Source organism: Phoxinus phoxinus (assembly GCF_949152265.1).
Source record: "Phoxinus phoxinus genome assembly, chromosome: 13".
Taxonomy (NCBI): Eukaryota; Metazoa; Chordata; class Actinopteri; order Cypriniformes; family Leuciscidae; genus Phoxinus; species Phoxinus phoxinus.
In genome coordinates, this window is record NC_136888.1 from 22317796 (window position 1) to 22339302 (window position 21507).

Below are 21507 nucleotides of genomic sequence, written 5' to 3' on the forward strand. Positions count from 1 at the left end.
ATGGGCTGTTCCTCATGCAAAATAAACAATGACTCTGACGGGACTGCCTATTTTATTAATAGGCTATGCTGGCTTTCTCTCGAGTTCGTCTTGCGAAACAAAACATACGCGATAGATTACCTTGTGTATGATATGAAGATATGATATGATGATATCACATTATCTTGTGTATGATATGAAGAATATTCCAAGAACCTTTTTCTTTGACGCCATGCATGGTTTTTTTTCCAATAATCCCATCACCATCATTCTTACCCTGTGGTTCCTTCAAAAGACTGCATGCTTAGCCTATAAACAATAATTCAAATTAACTTCACTTGTTCTTTAAAGTTACGTGCATACACCATCTTCCCCTTAAATAACGAAAATATATGGGAACATACTGCAAAATATAATGTGATATAGACTATTACATAATACATTTCCATATGGGAAACAACTAGTGCTAATATTTGTCAATATACTGCAATATATGCATTGAGAATGTATGGCTAAATATTGATTCATAAAATATTTAGAAGACAAAAATAGCATTACATGTAATATTCATAAAGTTTTATCATTTATGGTGCACATATATTGCACATGTCCCCATATAAATGTGAATGTAGGCCTATGTGCGCATATATATATATACACACAGATTAATGGAATGAGTTGCACCAGATTTCCAGTTCACAGCATGCTTTGCTTCTGTTAAAGGAGAGTAAATGTTCAAATCAAATATTTTTTTACTCAATATTAATATAAGGGGAGATCTGTTAGTATTTAATGTTCTATTTAAAAGGGTTTTAGGTATGTCTTGAGTTTTTTTTTTTTAAGTTACTTTTATTTAAGGAAATGACTGCGTATTCTTAAGCCAATTGTTGGTCTCCTTGCAAAAAAAAATAAAAAATAGCAAGCAGGTTTATAGCTTATAAATAGTATAAGCAGGTGCGCTTGTACTATTGTTAACTAGCTATGTATGAAAGTATCAAACATAATATAAATGTTGCAAACTATGAAAAATGTATAGCCTGACAATATATTTCTATGTGAGTGTGTGTATACTGCAGAGTAAATATATGTTCAATATATGTATACACGTGCCATATCTATCACATGTACAACTATGTTATGAAGTGTATCACTGAATATGAAATTACATTATAATTTAAATTAGTTAAATATATATTTTCCCATGAAAGTGTCAATTCCTTATTATTCAATATATTGTAATATATTTACACAATATGTTATGATGTATATGTTCTAATACACTGTTATATAATTTAATAGGCTATATTGTGTATATATTAGGAAATATACTTTCTTAGCATAAGGGTCTTTACATGTAGGCTACACAAGATAAGAGCTAAAGTCAGGCTGTTTCCATTGGTCATCAGCAAACACATGACGACTGCAGGTACACACACTGCACTGCAATCTGTCATTACATATCCGGCCTGAAGATTAGACTGTTTACATTGTTTAAGCTGCCTTCGTTTGTCACATTGTGGCTACCTTTTTCTTCTCTAATAGACTGACTCTCATGCTAAACCTTCCCACATGTATGTTTGGAGACTTCAGCCACACTTAAATGATTTACACTGTATAGATAATAAATAAATATAGGCTTTTAATTTAATTTATCAATATCAGACGAAATTGGATTTGCACTAATACATTTACCATCTGATGCTCACTTGAAAAAAAAAATCATCATAATTTAAATATATTTACACATCTATTGGTCATTTATCAGTTATCTCTGGAGCCCCGCACATGACATGACTTGCAGGAAAATAAGTAGGCCTCGTGCGCGCATTACAAGCACGCATTACTATTTCATTCCTCGATTTATAAATAGCACGATTTACTATTTCGTACCCATGATTTGCTATATCGTCCGCACAAATTAGTAAATCGAGGGAACTAATTAAATCGTGCATGTCATGTGCAGGGCTCCATAGTTATCCTATATTAACTCAGCAAAAAAAGAAACGTACCTTCACTTTCAACTGTGTTTTTTGCAGCAGATTTCTTAACGTGTAAATATTTGTATGAATATAAAAATATTAAAAGAACTTGGGATGGTATAAACCATCATTTGTTAGTTCCAGATAAATGAGAATGAATAACGATACATACAGAAGTAAGAGTAGAATTTATTACTGGGTATATAACACGCCTGTGGGCCTCAAATTCCATAAACCGGAGGAGAGCAAATACAGCTCTCAGCACAGCACATGTGAAGGAGCGTGGTGACACAGAAAACGCAATTCAGACTAAGCATGTGATATACAGGCAATAGAGAGGATGGGCACTTGTTTCCAGTGACAATCCTGCTTACATACCCATACCCATTCAGGCAATTGTTGCTATGGTTACTGCGAGGTTAACTGAACACACCTCCTGCCATCGGGATATCGCAACAAAGGGGTCACAAAACAACCGAACCTTCTGTTAAACGATCATCCCTTAGCAAGGCAGCCAAAAAAGGGGTTGCATCATCTCATCGAAACCACTCCTTCAGTAAGCTGCCGCTCACCTCAAAAAGAAAGTGAGGGTGTCGTAAGGCTCTACCACAACTAACCCATTAAGAAACGATTGTTTCACCAGCTGAGCTGGAAGAAGCATGGCTAAATGGTAAAGGACTCATGGCATCATCTCACCGCGACCACTCCATCGATAAGCTTCAGTTACTGGAGTGGGCAACCAAAAAGAAGGGGTTGCATCATCTCACTGCCTCACCGTGACCTCTCCTTCAAAAGGCAACGGTCTCAGCAGTTCATTGCCAACAGTTCTGATAATACTAGAGGGAGAGCATCAGAGGGGTCAGACTTTGGATTTAGTGTTTTCATTTGTTTTTTCTTGTGTCACTAATCTTGAAATATATGATGGTGCTATGTCTGATCATTATCCAGTTGTTTTTGACTCTGCGTTGTCATGTACTCTGTCCTATAACTCACAACATATTCACAATGTTTTAATTCCTCTGCTAGGCTTTTCAATGATGTGTATTTATTGACCGAAATCCCGAATGTTGTGAAAGTCCTATCCCCTTGTGTCAATCCAGATGAATTGATCTATCTTTTAACAATGCACTTCTACCTTGGACCCAGTTTGTCCCACTACACATTTTGTCCCTGAGGTTACAGAAATCCAAGGTAAGGGATACATTTCAGTCCTGGCTAAATGGGCATACCCACGCACCCAGGACAAGAGTGTAGACACACTGAGCTCATGGAAGAAAGATGAACTTCAGATATGACATTTTCAGGGAGTGTCTTAAATGGAATCAGAGTGCTGTTAAAGAAGCGCAATTGAAATACATGTCAGATTTAATTGCACAAAATGCACAAAGACATTTCTAAATCCAACTCACAGTGCCCTATTAGACTTCTACTGACCTGTGATTCGTTTTTAAATCTTTTAATTCATAAAGTTGGGTGATTTAGGTCTAACATACCATCTCAAAGTTATTTTACCTTCTCATCAGAGCTCCCACCCTCTTTTTCAACCTGTGTCTCCTTCACAACTCTATGATATTGTTTTTAATATGGAGCCCTCATTTTGTCCTTTTGATGTGCTCTCAGATTTAATCTGACACATTTCAGTCTGGTTCGTTTTAGAGAACTACACAGTACTGAATCTGCTTTGTTGAAGGTCTCCAATGATATTTTACCCACTCTTGACTCTGGTTCTTGCTGTATTTTAATCCTGCTTGATTTAAGTGCAGAATTTGACACAGTAGATCATGACATTATTTTACACATACTTGATCAGGTAACTGGGTTTCAGGGACCTGTGCTGAAGTGGTTTGCCTCTTACCTTAAAGAGAGAATGTTTTCTGTTAATGTAGGGAAATGTTTCTCATCTTGTATTCAAATCTTTTAAGGTTTCACAGGGTTCCATTTTGGATGGACAATAATGTTTTACCGTTAAATAGCGATAAAACTAAAATAATCGCCCACCAAGGTACTTGCGAGTTCTGGGGACACAGTTACATGTTGGCACTGCAAGGATGATCAGCTTTATGGCTAAATATTTTGTTTAAAAACAATGTGCGTGTGCTGCATTCATTTATTTCTCAGTAAGACGATAGGATATTTGACGTTTTAGTGTGGACGAGAAACTTTTGGAAAACGCTATTGTGGACGGAGAGTGTTTTCAAATGTATAGATTAATGTAGATGTAGTGTCCAAATACTTTTGGGTCTACTTTTTTATACTTCTAGATTTATACATGGATATAAGTCTTTAATATAAATGTTCCAATCTTCAGTATGATCAGATCCTCTGTATTGCTGTACTTATCAGTGGTTATGAGCAGATTTTCAGTATACACATGACAAAAAAACATAATTTCTAGCAGATCTAGTTATAGCAGTACTTCTTGTTCAAAGCCACTGCTGTGATTCACAAGCTCCTTTTTTCCCTCAATGAATACCCTAAAGGAGGAGTGAGAACATATATAATTAGTATCTTTGTAGTATTTGTATCCCAGGAGACTGGGCTGGGATCTAATCATTGACAGGTAGAAACACAAATCAGGTGTGTCCCATTCTGTGGAACCTTCTTTTTATTGTCAGTTGATAATACTGTAAAGTAGGCTAATTCTGTAACGGTTAATCTTGAAAAAGACAATAAGGAAAACTGAGATTTTTTAAAAAGCCTGAAACAATCTGAATTTTAAATTTTTACATCAAGTAAAAATAGAGAAAGATTTCACACGGACAACGTCTATTTAGAATTAAACTCAAAGCTTTTGCCCATACTTGACCGCTCCTTTAAACACAGATGGAATGAGGAAGACGTAAATATATCTTGGTGGGGACTTCCTATTCACTATTAATGTATATGATGTCTATAAACATTATCCACACACTTAAACGGTATTGCATAATAGACTTAAGATGCACACTTTTCTGCTACCTTTGGAGGTACCTGACTACTTGTGTAAAATAAACACAATACCGCACTTTTTTTAAGAATCAGTTCTTTATATATATATATATCTTTATTTATATATTTATATGCCAATGAGAAACAAATAATCATATTTACACAAACATAAGCAGCTAAGAATCAGAGAACACCTCTGCAAAAAAACAAAAAAAAAAACATATTGAGAACATTGAGATATAACGTAAATTATTGCTTTGTTCACAGGTTATGAACTACAGTTACAGTACTAGACAATATATAAATCCAAACAGCAACAGTGATAGAACTGACCATCTGTAGCCTTCCTTAAAAAAAAGAAGAAAGAACAAGATCATTTTACTGAAACGAAGCAACAACAGCCTTAAAGACAGTAAAAAATCAATACATTATGCTGCCAATGACAGGCTGTAACAAGTCAGTACAAATTTGCTTCATGTGTTCATATACTTCGCTTATCTTCTTCTTTTTGTTTTAAATGTGAACACACCCACAACTCAAAGAGTCCAAAACATTTATATATGCTGGTTATCGATAATTCAAAGAGCTTTGCTCACCCATGTTTCTCGCCCCTGTAGTGACCGAACACCTGAAAAAAAAGAAACAGGTAGAAACAGGCAGGAGAAAAGGGCTGCATTCAGAGGCAAATACAAACGGGAAAGACTGCATCTATGGAAAAGTCACAGCATGCAGAGTTACAAAAAAAAAAGTTAAATTCCATTAGATGTTTATCTTTATTATTTCTTATTTCTTTGTTATTTGCTAAAGGAGTCATTCGTCGTTGAAGGATTGGTTATTGAAGAGAACACTTTTGTCTTACATGTAAGCAAGGGAGCAAATGCAATTTAGAAAGTCACATAATATCACAGTTATTTGTTTGCATGATTTTTTTTTTTTTATGTGATTTACATCGCCATGATCAATTTTTTTTAAATGATTGAATTTCATTCAACATTTAACTGGATTTTCTTCATTTTTTGACTGAAATATGACTTTTAATAAGGCTAATTTGACACCATCATTACATGCCTCTCTGCAATCCTCAATCTGATTGGTCAATCGCTGGATTCTGCTTCACTGACTGTACATTATTACTACAACACATATCTTAAAAGTACATCATTCATTAATTTGTAGCAGTTTTGGTATGAATTAACACAGTGCAGATTTATAAACTGGAAAAAATGAGGATTTGCGAGACATAAAAGACCTTAGATAGTTCACCCAAAAATAGAAATGAATCATGATGTTCCAAAGTTGTACTACTTCATGTCTTCAACATAATATAATATATTTTGAGAAATGTGTTTTTGTTCAAACAATGGAAGTCAATGGGCACCAGAAATGTTTGGTTATAAACATTCTTCAAAATTAAAATTTCACAGCATGAATGATGACAGAATTTTCATTTTTGGGTGAACTATCCCTTTAAGATTGAATCTGTCAATGCAAAATACACAACAGTTAACATTGATATGACAGTAGTAAAGCATTCATACAGTGGTTCTGGGCCAAGTCAGTGGTCACATTGATTTTCACCTTGAATCTTGAGCACATGTCAGTGTAGATTCAGTAAACATATGCAGAGACAGCGCTAAACAATGCAAATGGTACTAAAAAAGCTTAAGCATAAATGCGCCGAACAAAGATGGGGTGAAACTAAGACCCACAATAACATGTGCTTTTTCTGGCCTGTGAGTGAACGTTGCGCTATACAAGTACAAAATGTCGAACTTTACACCTGACAACTGTTTCTTCACTTTCCAAGGCCATCCCACTGAAAGACAGCAGTCAGATATGTTCCAAGTTGTTTTAACAGAGTATAAAATACACCAGTTAGCATGCAAAAATGTGCGGTATCAAATACACAGTAAGAATAATAAACATCTAACTTAGTGAAAGAACATGTTTAACACCCTCTCGTCGTCACCGACATGACTGAAACATTCGACTCCTTCGCTCATATCGTTTCCATCGAACAACTTGTCATCCCATTCTAGCATGGTATGAACAGGCATAATTCTGCACACAGGTCACAATCCCAGCGAGCCGCGGCACCGCGGTAGGTGTGCCAACCTGACCGATATGGAGATAAACGCGACAGCCGTCAAGAGAGAAACGGAGAAAGCAGAATGGGTCCGCTTTACTTTTTTTGAAGCATTGTTTTTTTCTTTGATGATCAATCATAGTGACAAACAGTAACAAAGCTTACATGTAACCTACGTCTACGACTGTTAATAACAATTACTGAGCTTGAATGGTACAGGACAAAGACTCTAAATGAGGGAATGAAAGTGTTATGATTGTGAGAGGGGGTTCGCAAGCTCATCGCCCCCTGTCTGTCCCGTGAGGCAGCGGTGAGACAGTGTGTTCAGTCCACGAGTCCAGTTCAGAACACCACAAGTCACCTGTGCACTGAGCACCCCTCCCAATCCATCCATGTCTTAGTTTAGCTTTTTTTTGTTATTGAAATAAAGCGTGCCTTTCCCTGGATGAGAGAAAGAGACACAGAGAGAGAGAAAAAAACGTGTGCTGTGTGCTGAAGGTTTTAGTTGTAGACTTTTGGGGGAGCGTCGGGACGTCTGGTCTGGACTATCTTGGCTTTTGGCCGGGCTTCTTCCTCTTCCTCAGCGTCACTCTCACACACGTGGACCACCACGCTAGGAGTGGACTCTGTACCCGCATGCAGCTCGTACTTCTCACCTAGAGAGATAGATAAAAGACAATAAGATACAATTTTCCTTGACCTTTTAAAATAAAGTTGGTTTGTACTAAAATATACAGGTAAAACTCGAAAAATTTGAATATTGTGCAACCTTTACACAATATTCTAATTTTGAATTAGCTGTAAGCCATAATCATCAAAATGATAACAAATAAAGGCTTGAAATATCTCACTTTGCATGTAACGAGTCTATATAATATATTAGTTTAACCCTTTAAGTTGAATTACTGAAATTAACTTTTGCACGATATTCTAATTTTTCGAGTTTCACCAGTAAATGCTGGAAGGTTTCAGAAGTCTAGACTCCCTTACCAGCCCACCCCCATGAAATACCTTCTGAGGGTTGGACAATATAAACTGTCATGAAAACTAGACAACAAATACATTCCCGGACGTACATCCATCATGTTTGCATTGTCTTTTGATCCTAAAGTTGCCGTCTGGTGTTGTTAAACAAGAACAACTTAACCAATGTCGAAATACTTTCTTAGCATGGCTTGAACAGACTGTACAGCTAATGTAAATTAGCTAAATATACCCAAAAGCCATAGGTACTTCTTAATCAATAAAATGTCCTTTGATTAATAATAATAACAATAATATACACTGAACAAAATTATAAACGCAACACTTTTGTTTTTGCCCCCATTTTTCATGAGCTAAACTCAAAGATCTAAAACTTTTTCTATGTACACAAAAGGCCTATTTCTCTCAAATATTGTCCACAAATCTGTCTAAATCTGTGTTAGTGAGCACTTCTCCTTTGCCGAGATAATTCATCCACCTCACAGGTGTGGCATATCAAGATGCTGATTAGACAGCATGATTATTGCACAGGTTATTGCATTATCATGCTGCAACATGATCATGTTTTAATACGTTGCTATCACAAATTAGCATGTTGTTACCATGTTTAAGCAATGTGCTGAAATGTTTGCTCCTGTTCATTTGCTTTGCACTTTTTGCACTGAAAATAAAAAAAAAATGTTTTGATAGATTTCTGTTGTCTGTTATGAATTCAGTGTAAGGCCAGCCACCTTCTTGCTCGGTTTCCATATCTCTTTGGCTCCAAGCACCTGAAGAAAAAGGATTTTTGTCAATTTTAGAGCGCAACAATTTCTTATAGTACCATGTTTTAACACCTTGTTAGCATGAATTAACATTTTGCTAGCATGATTTAACACATTAATATGAATTAGCATGTTTACTAACATGAATTAGTATGTTGCTAGCATGTTTAGCACGTTGCTAGCTTGAATTAACATGTTGTTAACATGTAAGCATGAATTAGCGTGCTGCTTGCATGATTTTGCATGCTGCTAGGATGTTTTAGCATGAATTAACCTGTTGCTTGAATGATTTAATGTCACTAACATGTTGTTATCATTAGAATGTTGCTAGCATGATTTAACATTTTGCTAGCATGTTTTAACATGAATTAGCATGTTGCTAGCATGATTTAACGTGTTGCTGCATGTTGTTGCGTGTTGCTGGCATGTTAAAACATTTAACATCAATCTATAATAAATATAATATACTAAACTGCACTACATTTATTTATAATTAATAAGTAATTAATTAATTTATACTAAATTACTATTTTTGTCTCTAGTTCAACATGGTGCTTTTCTAAGATTATATTATTATTATTATTCATAGGAATAATACTACATTTTTGCCTCCTATTCAACATTTTTCTAAAATTCTATATTATTATTACCAGTATTAACTATTATTATTCATAAAGCTCTTCTAAGAAGGGACACTGGGAGTGGGACAGACTTTCACCTTCTACATGATTGAATCCTGTTATTACGCTAAATAAACATATGCTATGGAGCATGTTTGATCTCACAGACTTGTTACTATAACGACAACTCTTATATGAGATTTGTCATATGATATATCATCTACAATTAAATCCAGATAACTCAGTAATCCAGGCGTGTTATGTTAGATAGGTTTGCCTTATTTTCTGCATCAGCCAGATGTTTTGAGGAGCACAAGCCAGAGAAATGGTCTCTCAATAACAAAAGATGTTAGATTTGAAAGCCATTAAAAGATTAGAACCCTTAGTAAACAGATATATTTTACATCCCCAAGATTAAAGAATAGAAGCACCTCCATTGAGGACACACTACACGCACAAACACTGAGAAACAGAATAAGGGTTGCTATAGTAACGAGCCAGACCGATAAGTGGCGATAAGAGGTTTGCTATAGCAGGGAGTCAGTGTTGTTGTGATATTCACCAGCAGAGGGCGCACACACAGCACACATGATGCTGATCATGACAAGGGGAACATCGTCCATTTCTATTCACTGCTGCCACATTTGACCTCTTACAGTTCCGTTTTTCTTTAAACACATTAGCCGTTCACCAACCATTAACACATTAGTGATAACCAAAATTATCTTTTACAATACAGCATGCTTTTAATGTATTTTTAGCCTTCTAGCGTTAAATTTTTTTCCCCTTCAACTACTTCAAACTTTTTGGTCAGGCTTTTTCAAGCCAACATCAGAGTTTGCCTTGACAAACGTTATCTAGCTGCTATTGCATTTGATCAGGGGTCGTTGTCAAACTTTTCCAACTCAAGAAAACCCTAACAAAAAAGTGCTTTATTTTCTAAGTAACACTGCATAATAACTTTCTGCCACACTTTATATTAGGGTCCAATTCTCACTATTAACTACGACTTTTGGCTCAATAAACTCCTTATTACTGCTTATTAATAGTTAGTAAGTTGTTAAGCAGGATTTAGGGCTGCAGAATAAGTCATTAATATGCGCTTCATAAGTACTAATAAACAGCCAATATCCAGTAATATGCATGCTAATAAGCTAAACTAGTTAATAGAGAGAATTGGACCCTAAACCAAAGTGTTACCTAACTTTCATGAACTAATTTATAAACATTACATTGTGTTTACCTAAAATATCGCTCAAAGGTGTTTAATACTTAAACTCGACAATGGCCCATTAAATTGGTCAAAAGTCACAGTAAAGGCTTTTACACTGTTACATTATTTTATTTCAAATAAATAAATGTACTATAATATTACATTTAAATGTATTAAGATAGAAAATAGCTGTGAATTGTAGTAATACTTGTAGTAATAAGTCACTATTTTACTGTTTAAGCATAAGAGACTTCTTTCAAAAACATTATTAAATTCTTATCGACCCCAAACTTCACAAAACAAGCACAAGAGCACTATTATTCGGGCACACAAAGAAGTGTGAACATATTCAATTACAGATATAATGTTCATACATTTGATTTATAACAAATATGTTTAGCTCCAAGTGCTTTTTGGAGTCAATTTATCTATCTGGAGAAGTTTGTAAGTGTGTTTATCCACTGTTGGAGTGAAAATGAGTGCTTAAATGAATGAGGACACAGACATTTGGTCCAGATGGTTGTACACACTTAAACTAGACACAGCTTGTTTGCATGCGAGTATGTGGCATATGCTTGTATGATGATTGTACTTGTGTGTATTTTTGTACCTGGTCCCAGTTTGGCCACAGCACACAGCAGGTCGTAGTTGATCACAGGTGTGGCATCATCACCCTGGCTCCATCCCACAGGTGGAGACGCAGGTGGAGAGATGAGGAACTGCTTGACAGGTTGAGGCGGGGCAAGGTACGCCTTGTCCACATCCTCCCCTGAATTCTGCACCTGTGGCCAGACAGAGAAAGACAGGGTGGTAACCCAGCTAACAGGGAACTTTCTCAGAACTTTGGCTAACGTTCTGACAAGGTTCTTTCAAGTTATAAAAAAAAATGTCTTTTGTTGTGTAAAATGTATCGTTCCAGTAACGTTAATAGAATGTGCGTTCAAAGTTATCTTGTCTTTCATATGTTCTTAGCACAAAAACGTTATGTATACATTGTTCAAGGATTTTTTTTTTCCTGAAACGTTTTAGTTTGTCTAATGTTTTTTTAATTTTTATATTATACTTGTTTCACAACATTCAAAAGTAACGTTCCCATAATGTTTTCAGATTGATGAAATGGAATGTTCCCCTAACGTTCATACAGATGAAACTCGAAAAATTTGAATATCGTGCAAAAGTTGATTTATTTCAGTAATTCAACTTAAAAGGTGAAACTAATATATTATATAGACTCATTACATGCAAAGTGAGATATCTCAAGCCTTTATTTCTTATCATTTGGATGATTATGGCTTACAGCTTATGAAAACCTTTTCACAATATTCTAATTTTGAATTTGGGGTTTTCATAAGCTGTAAGCCATAATCATCAAAATTATAACAAATAAAGGCTTGAAATATCTCACTTCGCGTGTAATGAGTCTATATAATATATTAGTTTCACCTTTTAAGTTGAATTACTAAAATAATTAAACTTTTGCACGATATTAACATTTTTCGAGTTTCACCTTTATAACCAAAATATAACATCATATAACATTTTTAAAACATAAAAAAAAAAAAACTGGACGCTTTGAACGGTCAGAGAACATTCAGAAATAACTTTTTCATAATTTAATGGGAACGTTCTCAAAACGTCTTGTTTTGTGCTTTCCCAGCTCACCAAAATAAACAATAAGAATAAACTACTTGTGCACTCCTTTTAAATTAAATATATCCTCTAAGCTTAATATAGCAGAGTTCAGGCCTAGATTGTATTGATTTGAAGGAATACTCTCACCATAGTTAAATCTCTCTAAAGGAAACAGGCTATTATATTACTGTTCAAAGACACACAATGTCCTGGATCATCTCCGCACTCCCACACAGCAGCACACAAATTCACAGCACCATTGTGAGGAGTGTGTCCATTCTTTATGTGTTCAGAGTAAAACACGTGGAGCACATTTACTACATAATGATTCTAGGAATATAATTGTGTCTGTCTGATTTCAGATAATTAATGGCAATAATGATTAGTATCACACGGATGTCACCTGTGTGTGTGTGGGTGTGTGTGTTACTGTGCTGAGAACTGTGTGTTCTTTTTAACTATCCCCTGCTGACAGACCTCTAAGAGAGGAGAAAAGAAAATCTAAACTCCTGTTCTCTCCTCTGGCTAATATTACACTGATAGTCCAGAGATCTCTAGCTCATGTTGCCTCCTATTAGTCTTCTATAATTGTCAAAGATAACGTGTTAAATGAATCGAACACCTTATGCAAATCGTTTGATTCATAATGTGTGGTTTCTTTCAACTTGTGTGGTTACAACTAAATCTGGAGTAGTAATGAACTAAACCTAGGCGAAGGAACATGGTATGTTTATCTGCGTGTCTTTTTTCTTTTTCTTTTTCTTTTAATTTGTTTTTATCTTCTCTTTGTTTTAACAGCTGTTTTCGTTTGTTCATTTGTGTTTTTGGATGTAACATTTAAAGATGCTAGAATAAAAACATAATATACCAAAAAGTTTATATGGGTTATTACAACATACAGCTCCAACAAGGACAAAAACACAATAAACGCATGATATAGGTATAGCCCAGAAGAAACATTTACTTCTGCCTAATTTCTTTAAAAAATCTTACTGACTCAAACTTTTTCATATTTTGGACAGTTTGAAAATGTAGCATACAGGTTTGGAACGACATGGTGGTGAATAATGGTAAAATAATTTTCATTTCTGGATGAACAATCCCTTTACTGCAGAATGAAACATAATAAAGATTAACACGCTGACCTGTGCGAAGTACAGTTGTAGTTTAATGCCGTTGAAATCTGATTCGTGGAGCTCGATGCGTGCGCGTGCAGCCGCCTCTGGAGTGCTGAAGCTGATCCGAACTCTTCTGAAACTCTTGAACATCTGGAAGGACGTCTGATCATCATAGATCCTGAACAGAGCCTCAAACCGCTCCTGAGGAAAATTAAGAAAAAAACACACAATTCATAACTGCTTGAGTTTTGCATTAAATAACTGTCTATTGTAAACGTATTGCAGAGTGTAATATCCTAATTCTGCTGATATTTTAAGCAATTGTGTCAATAAAACTAGTGTCATGCTCTCCTGGTGGCCTAAAAGCACGGGACAGGACCCAGCACTGCTGATTGGAACAGTTTCAAATAGAAGGGGACGTGTAAAATATGAAGTGTGACCTTCACTGTGCTGACGGAGCAAGTAAAGCAAAAAAAAAATGTTATATGATATGAATTTGATGTAAAAAACCAACATTAAAATTGATTCCACAAAACATTCATAATAAACAACTAAATAAACAGCAGCAAACCGTTTTAAGTTGTATGTCTATATTTTAAATCTCTTCCGTTTACTTTCTATGAATAAAACGTATTAAATTTGTTCAAAGTAATCCGAAACTCACATAATAATAATGTTCGTTTCCCGCATGCAAAATGTTTGTGTTTGCATTGCACATCAGTGTTTCTGTTCCCACACATAGCAAGAGTTTGTTTTGAACTCAGACACTCTGTAGCAAGAAGAGATGTCAATCACTAATTCATGCGCAGCGTCGAGCATTTCCTGCAAGCGGTGTAGACTTACACACTACCTGGGGGAAAGGAGTGGACATCCGCCTTCATGACACGGCAGCTCTTTGTGTGTGTAAGGGAGAGCGTGTGTGGCATGTAAAATAAACTGCATGTTTACCCTGCTGAAAACACCACGAATTTACAAGTTGGTTAGTGCTGGTATTGCCATGCCCTTGTCAACTGAAAGATATCAGCGTTTGGAACGACATGAGTGTGAATAAAAGATGACAGAATTTGAATTTCTTTTCTTTAATGAAGAATGAGACATTAACGTACTGACCTGTGCAAAGTAACGTTTTAGTTTAGTGCCGTTGAAATCAGATTTGTGGAGGTGGGGACACATACAATGACAACCTTAAATGAACTGTAAAACGTGAATGCATAAATAATGAAATAAAATGAAATATTTATACTGATAAAAGGATTTGACGTATTGATGCTAGGGGTGGACAAAATTAAACTTCTGGCTAATAAGAAGATAGTTATTTCAATGCTATGGATGATATTAAAATGATATACTACTTCAGTGTTAATTCAATTCAATTCATTGTTTATATATATACATATAAAGAAATTACATCAGTTATGCACAACATATCAGTGCCATACCAAAGAAATAACTTTTTTTTAAACAATTAATTACTTAAAATGTAATTAACACTGAAGTATATATATATATATATATATATATATATATATATATATATATATATATATATATATATATATGATTGTATCTATGACTGTTGATGGACAGACAAAGATCGCATCCAGTAAACGAAAGCTTGTTATTTACCCTGATACCAACATTTCACAGGCAGGAAAAGGAGCATCACAGATAAGTGTTCAGGACACTAGTGTGATGTAAGGCCCATGTAACACTGTTACGCAACAGTGTGTGTGTGTGTGTGTGTGTTTGGCTCACTTCACACCTGTGACAATCACATGTATTTGCACACCTTGTACCTGCCTGGAAAGCATAAACAGGTGGCGACACATGAGATCACTGAGGTCAGTCTTGACGGAGGGCAAAGAGAAACATTTACCACTATACTGATGAAAACTGTAGTCAGAAAAAAATCTAGCAGAAACTCACACCCAGACAGTGTGATCCGAAAAAGTGAGAGTTGCATACTAAAAAGGTATGTTAACTCACGATTGTTTTTTGCCAATTAATTTAAAGATCCATCTCAAAAGAGACATTTATTTGTATGGCTTTTTTTTTTTATGCAGCCAGTGAAAACATAACAAAAATTCCCATTAATTCACAGTAACCTGTAGTCATTTTTTATGGATTCTATGGAATGTTTTAGAGATTTCTGTTCCTGTGTGGAAAAAATGTCTGCTAGTGAGGTCAAGCATTAAAATCCTTCAGTCAAGCATTAGTCCTGAATAGCCCATGTATGAAGTCTGTAAAAAGCACTGCATTGCATAGAGATGGAATGTTTGTCATTGAGATTTAAACAAAGAAAGTCCCCCCCACAAACAAAAAATCAGACAAAGAGTCATAGAAAGATAAAGATTCACAGAGAGAGATTTAGAGAGGTGACACTCTAAATAAAAAATAAATAAAAATACTTTAAAAGCCTCTTATAAGTGCCAGACAACCTCACAGAGAATTAGAGTCAGTAAGAAACAGATTGAGGAGACAGAATCATGGCAAATGTTCAATTTGTTGTATGTATCCGACTCAAATCCATTTAGTTGTTTGTAGATTGAATGGAAAAACACATGAAATCTGATTAGAAGTCCCACAATGTAACTAATGTCAAATGCAAAATGTAGTGCAAAGTACCATGCCATTAGTTTGTTGTTTGATGCTCGAATGAGTTCAGTATTAAGACAGTAACACATCTGTTCTTCTCTTAAATATCAGTAAAGTTTTAGCACTGAATAAATATTGAGGTAAATGTTATGTGTATATATACATAATTTATGCGATTTAAAATATTATATATTATCCATTCGACAACATTAAATATATATATCTCATTCCTCATTTATTTGCTCTGTGATTTTCACATCAGAAGAAGCATTATTTCAACCAAACAACCACTGAAGCAAGGCGGTGGATTCAAAACGTAATGAAAGAAAAACACAAAAAAAGGTTGATTTCCCCCATGTGAACAGGAATGAAATGTAAAAAAATGTTTTTATACGTTTGCCTATGCACCAATATAACAGTACATAATGATGAACAGCTATATTTAACATCTTTAAATAAACTTTTCAATACATTATATGGAAAATATCACACAAGTTAATAGACTATACATCCGCAATGCAGAATTATTGAATATATCATGAATATTCGATCACTATAGCCCTACACTGCAGTCTGCACTGCTCAATACTTATCTTGTCCTCACACTATTCTATTCAGAAAGTGACTTAAGGACAAGCTCCACACATGGACTCGTTACCCGAAAAGCCATTAGAAAATGAATATGTCCCAGAATCTGGGGCATATGGTGCACTGGGACACTGGCATGATTTTGGGTTGAGAATAGAAGCATAAATAATTAAGAAGATTAATCCGTTAAACGAGTGGGAGATGTTTTTAATTACCCTGCTGATGTTACACAACCCTGACAAGCTGCCAATCAAAGAGCCCCTGGGTGATATATGCTAGAGCAGGATAAAAAAAACACTGTATTACACTATATTTAAATATAGACAAAAACATAAATAACTAAACTTGACAAACAGACACATTTTATTACATGCCCCCATAAAGACCTTATCACATCTGGTTTCCCATAAGTCATTTTCTCATTGTTTGCCTGTCAGTGAATAATGAGTGAACTTTTGCTGCCTTAAATCAAGACTTTGTTCAAAGCAGAGCCTGGAAACAGGAGGACCAACCCCGAAAACAAAATCTAAATGTTATCATAATGTCACACAGGAGTCATTTAGCCAGCCAAGTTCTGTCCGCAAGGTGCCAGCTTGCGAGGCACGAAACACTTTTGCACAAAAGAAGCTGATCCCTGACCTTCTGAGAAAGGAAATCTCTGTAAGAGGCAGAAGCGATTCATCACATGTGCCGTAAATACAGAGGGCACTGTGTTTTCCTTCACTCTTATCAGAACAGAGTTAAACAACAACAAATGCTGTCACCCTGATTGGCTCTGGAGGAATTGGTGCCATCACTCAGGTCTGTTGTGGTTTTTATACAAAATCAATGGTAGGGAGCAAATCCAATTGACAAGCCTGGTGAAAAAGCCCCAGGGGATTTTCCAGAGCTCGGAGATGGGCGGTGATATTCATCCCAGAATTCCATGAAGTTATGGGAATTTCTGAGATCTGGAAGAGACTGAACAGAGAGATAAACCTACTTGTTTTTAATAGGCCTATTGAAAAAAAAAAAAAAAAAACATTTATTAATTTTTACGCTTATTTATTTGATTACTACAAAACCTTACATTATTTTTCAACAAAATTATGGTTATGACAATCTTCTAATCAAAGAAAATAATCGGTATTAGGATTATATTGTAATATATAAATATATATGAATATATCATATATAAATATTTTTGTTGTATATATAATATATAAGTGTTGTTTAGATCAGGACTACGGTACACGCGCGTGCACACAAACATATATATATGTGTGTGTGTGCATATTTTTGATCAATTATAAATATGCATATTTATTTATTTGATTTAAAATACAGTAGCTGTAATAAGACAAACTGATATCACTGGCTTTTCAACAGATAAAACCACACAAACAGTAATATTGTGAAATATTATTACAATTTAAAGTAACTGTTTTCTATTAGAATTTATAAAAAATTGTAATTTATTCTGGTGACGCAAAGCTATATTTATGACCCAAGTTTCAGCTATGTGCCACCCTACTGAATGAAGCTTTAATTCTCTGACAACAGTTATATAATTTACCGCAGTTGTCACATCAGTGGATGTTTATTCCCACGAAGGGACCAAGAATCTAGGAAGGTTGTTTGAAGTGCTAGGACTAGAATGTGCAGGCTGTGTCAGCTGGTAACCCGACCCACAGGAAAAAGGACACAAGTGGGTGGCCAGCAGCCTTTTGTCTAACGTCATCATACCTACGAATGCCTTTAACCTTTCAGAGTGACATCTGAGCTCTACCTATGCTCTTGGGTTACAGATGTATCTAACCTCCCTCCTCCATCCATCCTGCTGTTTCATCCATCTATTAGTCCATCTAAGATGAGTGAAGAGAGAGAGAAAGAGTGAGAGAGACAAGCACAAGCACAAGCACACACACACACACACACACACACACACACACACACACACACACACACACACACACACACACACACACACACACACTTCTGGCCTGGCTGTTGCAGGGCTATCTCAGGCTGCAGGCTTCAGCCTCCCCACCTGCCAAAAGCTCAGATCCTGTTACCCACCTGAGAAGAACCTGATCCAGGAATGCTTCAGTTTTACCTGTCACTCACTTAGCTATCGTGCTGTTTGTTGTAACATCTACTCTAGACTGAGATACTTGACGGGTCAATTAATCAGCATTTTAAAACTAATTTGAGAATAACAGCATATGATTTTAGTTTGTACATGTTTTAAAGTGAATTTTGAGTAAATATTGTGAATAAATGGGTCTCCTTTTATCCTACCCCTTGAATAAATACATTTGAGTGTATGCACTGTGATTCATAACGGTCAAAACGGCACTGTATGTATGAATGAATATGTAGTTTAATATTTTTTTTAAAATAAATTAATAGATGGGCTAAATAAAATGAGCTTCACGTGTGACACACATTTATTAGACCTCAGCCTGCTCTCTAGATATCAGATATCTCTCTAGATATTTACTCTCATCTGTTGCTTGCGATTGGACCAATTTGACCCTTCGCAGGGAGCTTGATTGACAGGTGATCTGACCAATCATACTTCGCCATCCGCTATTTTGTCCGACAAAGCAGTCAGGAGAGTTAGTGGATTAACGTTGGAGGATTTGAACTTGAAAAACGGAGTGTACTGACGCTTTTCCGCGGTTAAAACAACATTCCGTCTTATGGTCACTCATGTTTATTTGATGCTATAAATTAACTATAAGGAAGAGATGATCGGTTCACGAGCAGCTTTAACTGAGGCTCTACATCGATCTGTCAGACACATTAAAGAGCCACAAAACGTTATTTATTGTTTCAATTTCTTTTAAAAAATTACCAAATTTGAAAGGTGAGACTTTGTTTAATATGTTTAATATCAAAAGTAACCGAAAAATGACCTGGTCTGTCCTGTCTGTCAGCGTCCTCTCTGCTCCGCAATGTAATTTTCACTGCGTGAGAACATGGTGTGGCGTTAGAGCGGCGTAGCTTGTCGGACATAGCAACAGTAACTAAGGGGGGCGGGTCTTTGCGAACGGTCAACGCTAAAATTACTTTTACATTCAAAGGTGAAAAGGCTCATCTGCTGAAAGACTGACCTCTGTTAGCTGTTACTTGGGGATTTACAGCATGCTAATTGCAAGAAAAGTCTCTCATGGGGCCCCTGGGGTTAAACACTTTGCTCAAGGGGACAGAACTGTCATATCAGAACTCTTCATTTCCATTGTCACTTCACTTCTGCTTGGGACCATATACCCAAATCACTGAGCATCATACAAAACCATCCAATCACATTCAGATCAGCTAAAATTTTGTTAAAAAAAGAAGGGCTTTGAATGGTGGATAGATCTGACAGTTGCTTTGCACACTGACCCTAATAATCATGTCTGATGGACATTCACTACTGTTTATGGAAATCAGTGTGAAGTAAAATACAAACACACATGCGTTTATCATCTCAGCAAACATGCCATCAATGTGTTAACTATTTAGGGGTATGTATGTGTGTGCTTATGCGTGAATGTCGAGACTCCTGCCCATAACCTTCAGAATGAATGTGCTGATGTCTGCATATTTTCCATAGCACATCATTTTCCATTGAACACGCACGGACACTGTACGCCACACCTGTTCCAGTGAGCAAGCTCAGATCCCAGTTGCTCCACTGACTAGTCTGACAAATGTTGATGATAGTTAATATGTGTGAAGCATATCATTATAAGTATCCTAATCCAGAATCAAACACTACATGTATCCAATTTTTCATTACTTGACCAGCTAAAACTTGACTGTTTATGAGCTGCCTTGTGTGCGTGTGTGTGTGTGTGTACCAACTTAACTATATTTTGGGCTCAAACTTGTACCCAGAAGTGACCAAAACTCAACAAGACAAAAACTCCAAAAACCTCCATTTAGGGACGTCCTCATTTGTAAATCTGGTATAAAAATAAAGTAATTAAAGTTATTCTTTAAAGTGTAAAAATGCAAAAAGTTTTGTGTGATGGGTATAGGTTTAACGGTAGGGTAAGGGGACAGAATATACAATTTGCACTGTATAAAAACCATTACATCTATGGAATGTCCCCATTTAGATAACCAAGTAAACTGTGTGTGTGTGTGTATTTACTATTTTGTGTACCTATTTGTGTGTGTGTGACTGGACTAATGGCTTTTTTTAAATCCTGCCATCCAATGAGAAAATCAGAGCAGAGAGTAAATGAATAAACCTTAAGCGGAGGATAAAAAAAACAAAAGGTTTAAAAAAAAAAAGCTGTTGTGCAGAGATCAGTGTAATCAGTGACTGTAGAGAACGTGCAGTATCTTATCATCTACTGTGTCCTCAACCTGGGCCAATAACCCAGATTAGAACCAATATGCACACATACTGACACTCACACATTTTCAGACACTCATTTCATAAATCTTAAGTTGTCTTTCTTTCTTTCCCTCCTGTCGTTCCTCGCTCAGGGCAGGACACTGCAGGCAAAGCAGAGCAACTGCAGTTTGCAGTAGCACAGAAACACCTGTCTGTCTGACTCCCTGCCCCTATATCTGCAGTTTATGGCACTGAAACACTGTCCAAACATGGAAAACACATAAACTACATTGACACTTTGACACCACATTCTTACTGGGACTTTTATAGTGTCAGACATGTTTTCTTTGCCACCCATCTGAACGATTGTCACAAACACAATACATGTAATTCCATGCAAAATCATGTATTTGTTTGCGTGTGAAGCAACTGTTTAAAGGTGTATAAAAACATATTTCCCCCATTTTTTCTCTTTCTATTTGGCATTTACAAGAAAATCCTAAATGTGCAATCTAAGATTCCATTGCACACTGCAGAAAACGGCACTGGCTCATGCTGGAATGCACGAAAGTGTGTCTGGGTGCCCTACTTCTGGATAAATTCCAAATGAGGAATTCTAACAAGTACTCAATACCATCCTTATTTCATTTCAAATAAAGTGCCGTTATCGATTACAAGGTAAACTAAGCTTTATCGATTATCGCAG

At 35.9% G+C, this 21507-nt stretch overlaps 1 protein-coding gene across 5 annotated transcripts in view; it reads right to left on the bottom strand.

Annotated features, from left to right (window-relative positions):
- Positions 1-5030: 5030 nt before the first annotated feature.
- The window catches only part of rcan3 (regulator of calcineurin 3), a 30077-nt gene continuing 13600 nt past the window's right edge, over positions 5031-21507 (bottom strand). For 2 of the 5 annotated variants that reach the window (XM_079632062.1, XM_079632060.1), the window contains 4 exons: positions 13331-13504; positions 11164-11335; positions 8688-8726; positions 5031-7628 (listed from right to left, as the gene is read on the bottom strand). In XM_079632062.1, coding sequence (XP_079488188.1) covers positions 7474-7628; positions 8688-8726; positions 11164-11335; positions 13331-13453 — 489 coding nt within the window. In that variant the 5' untranslated portion in view covers positions 13454-13504 and the 3' untranslated portion in view covers positions 5031-7473. The remainder of the gene's footprint in view (positions 7629-8687; positions 8727-11163; positions 11336-13330; positions 13505-21507) is intronic. The other 3 variants (XR_013799909.1, XR_013799910.1, XM_079632061.1) reach the window with 3 other exon arrangements.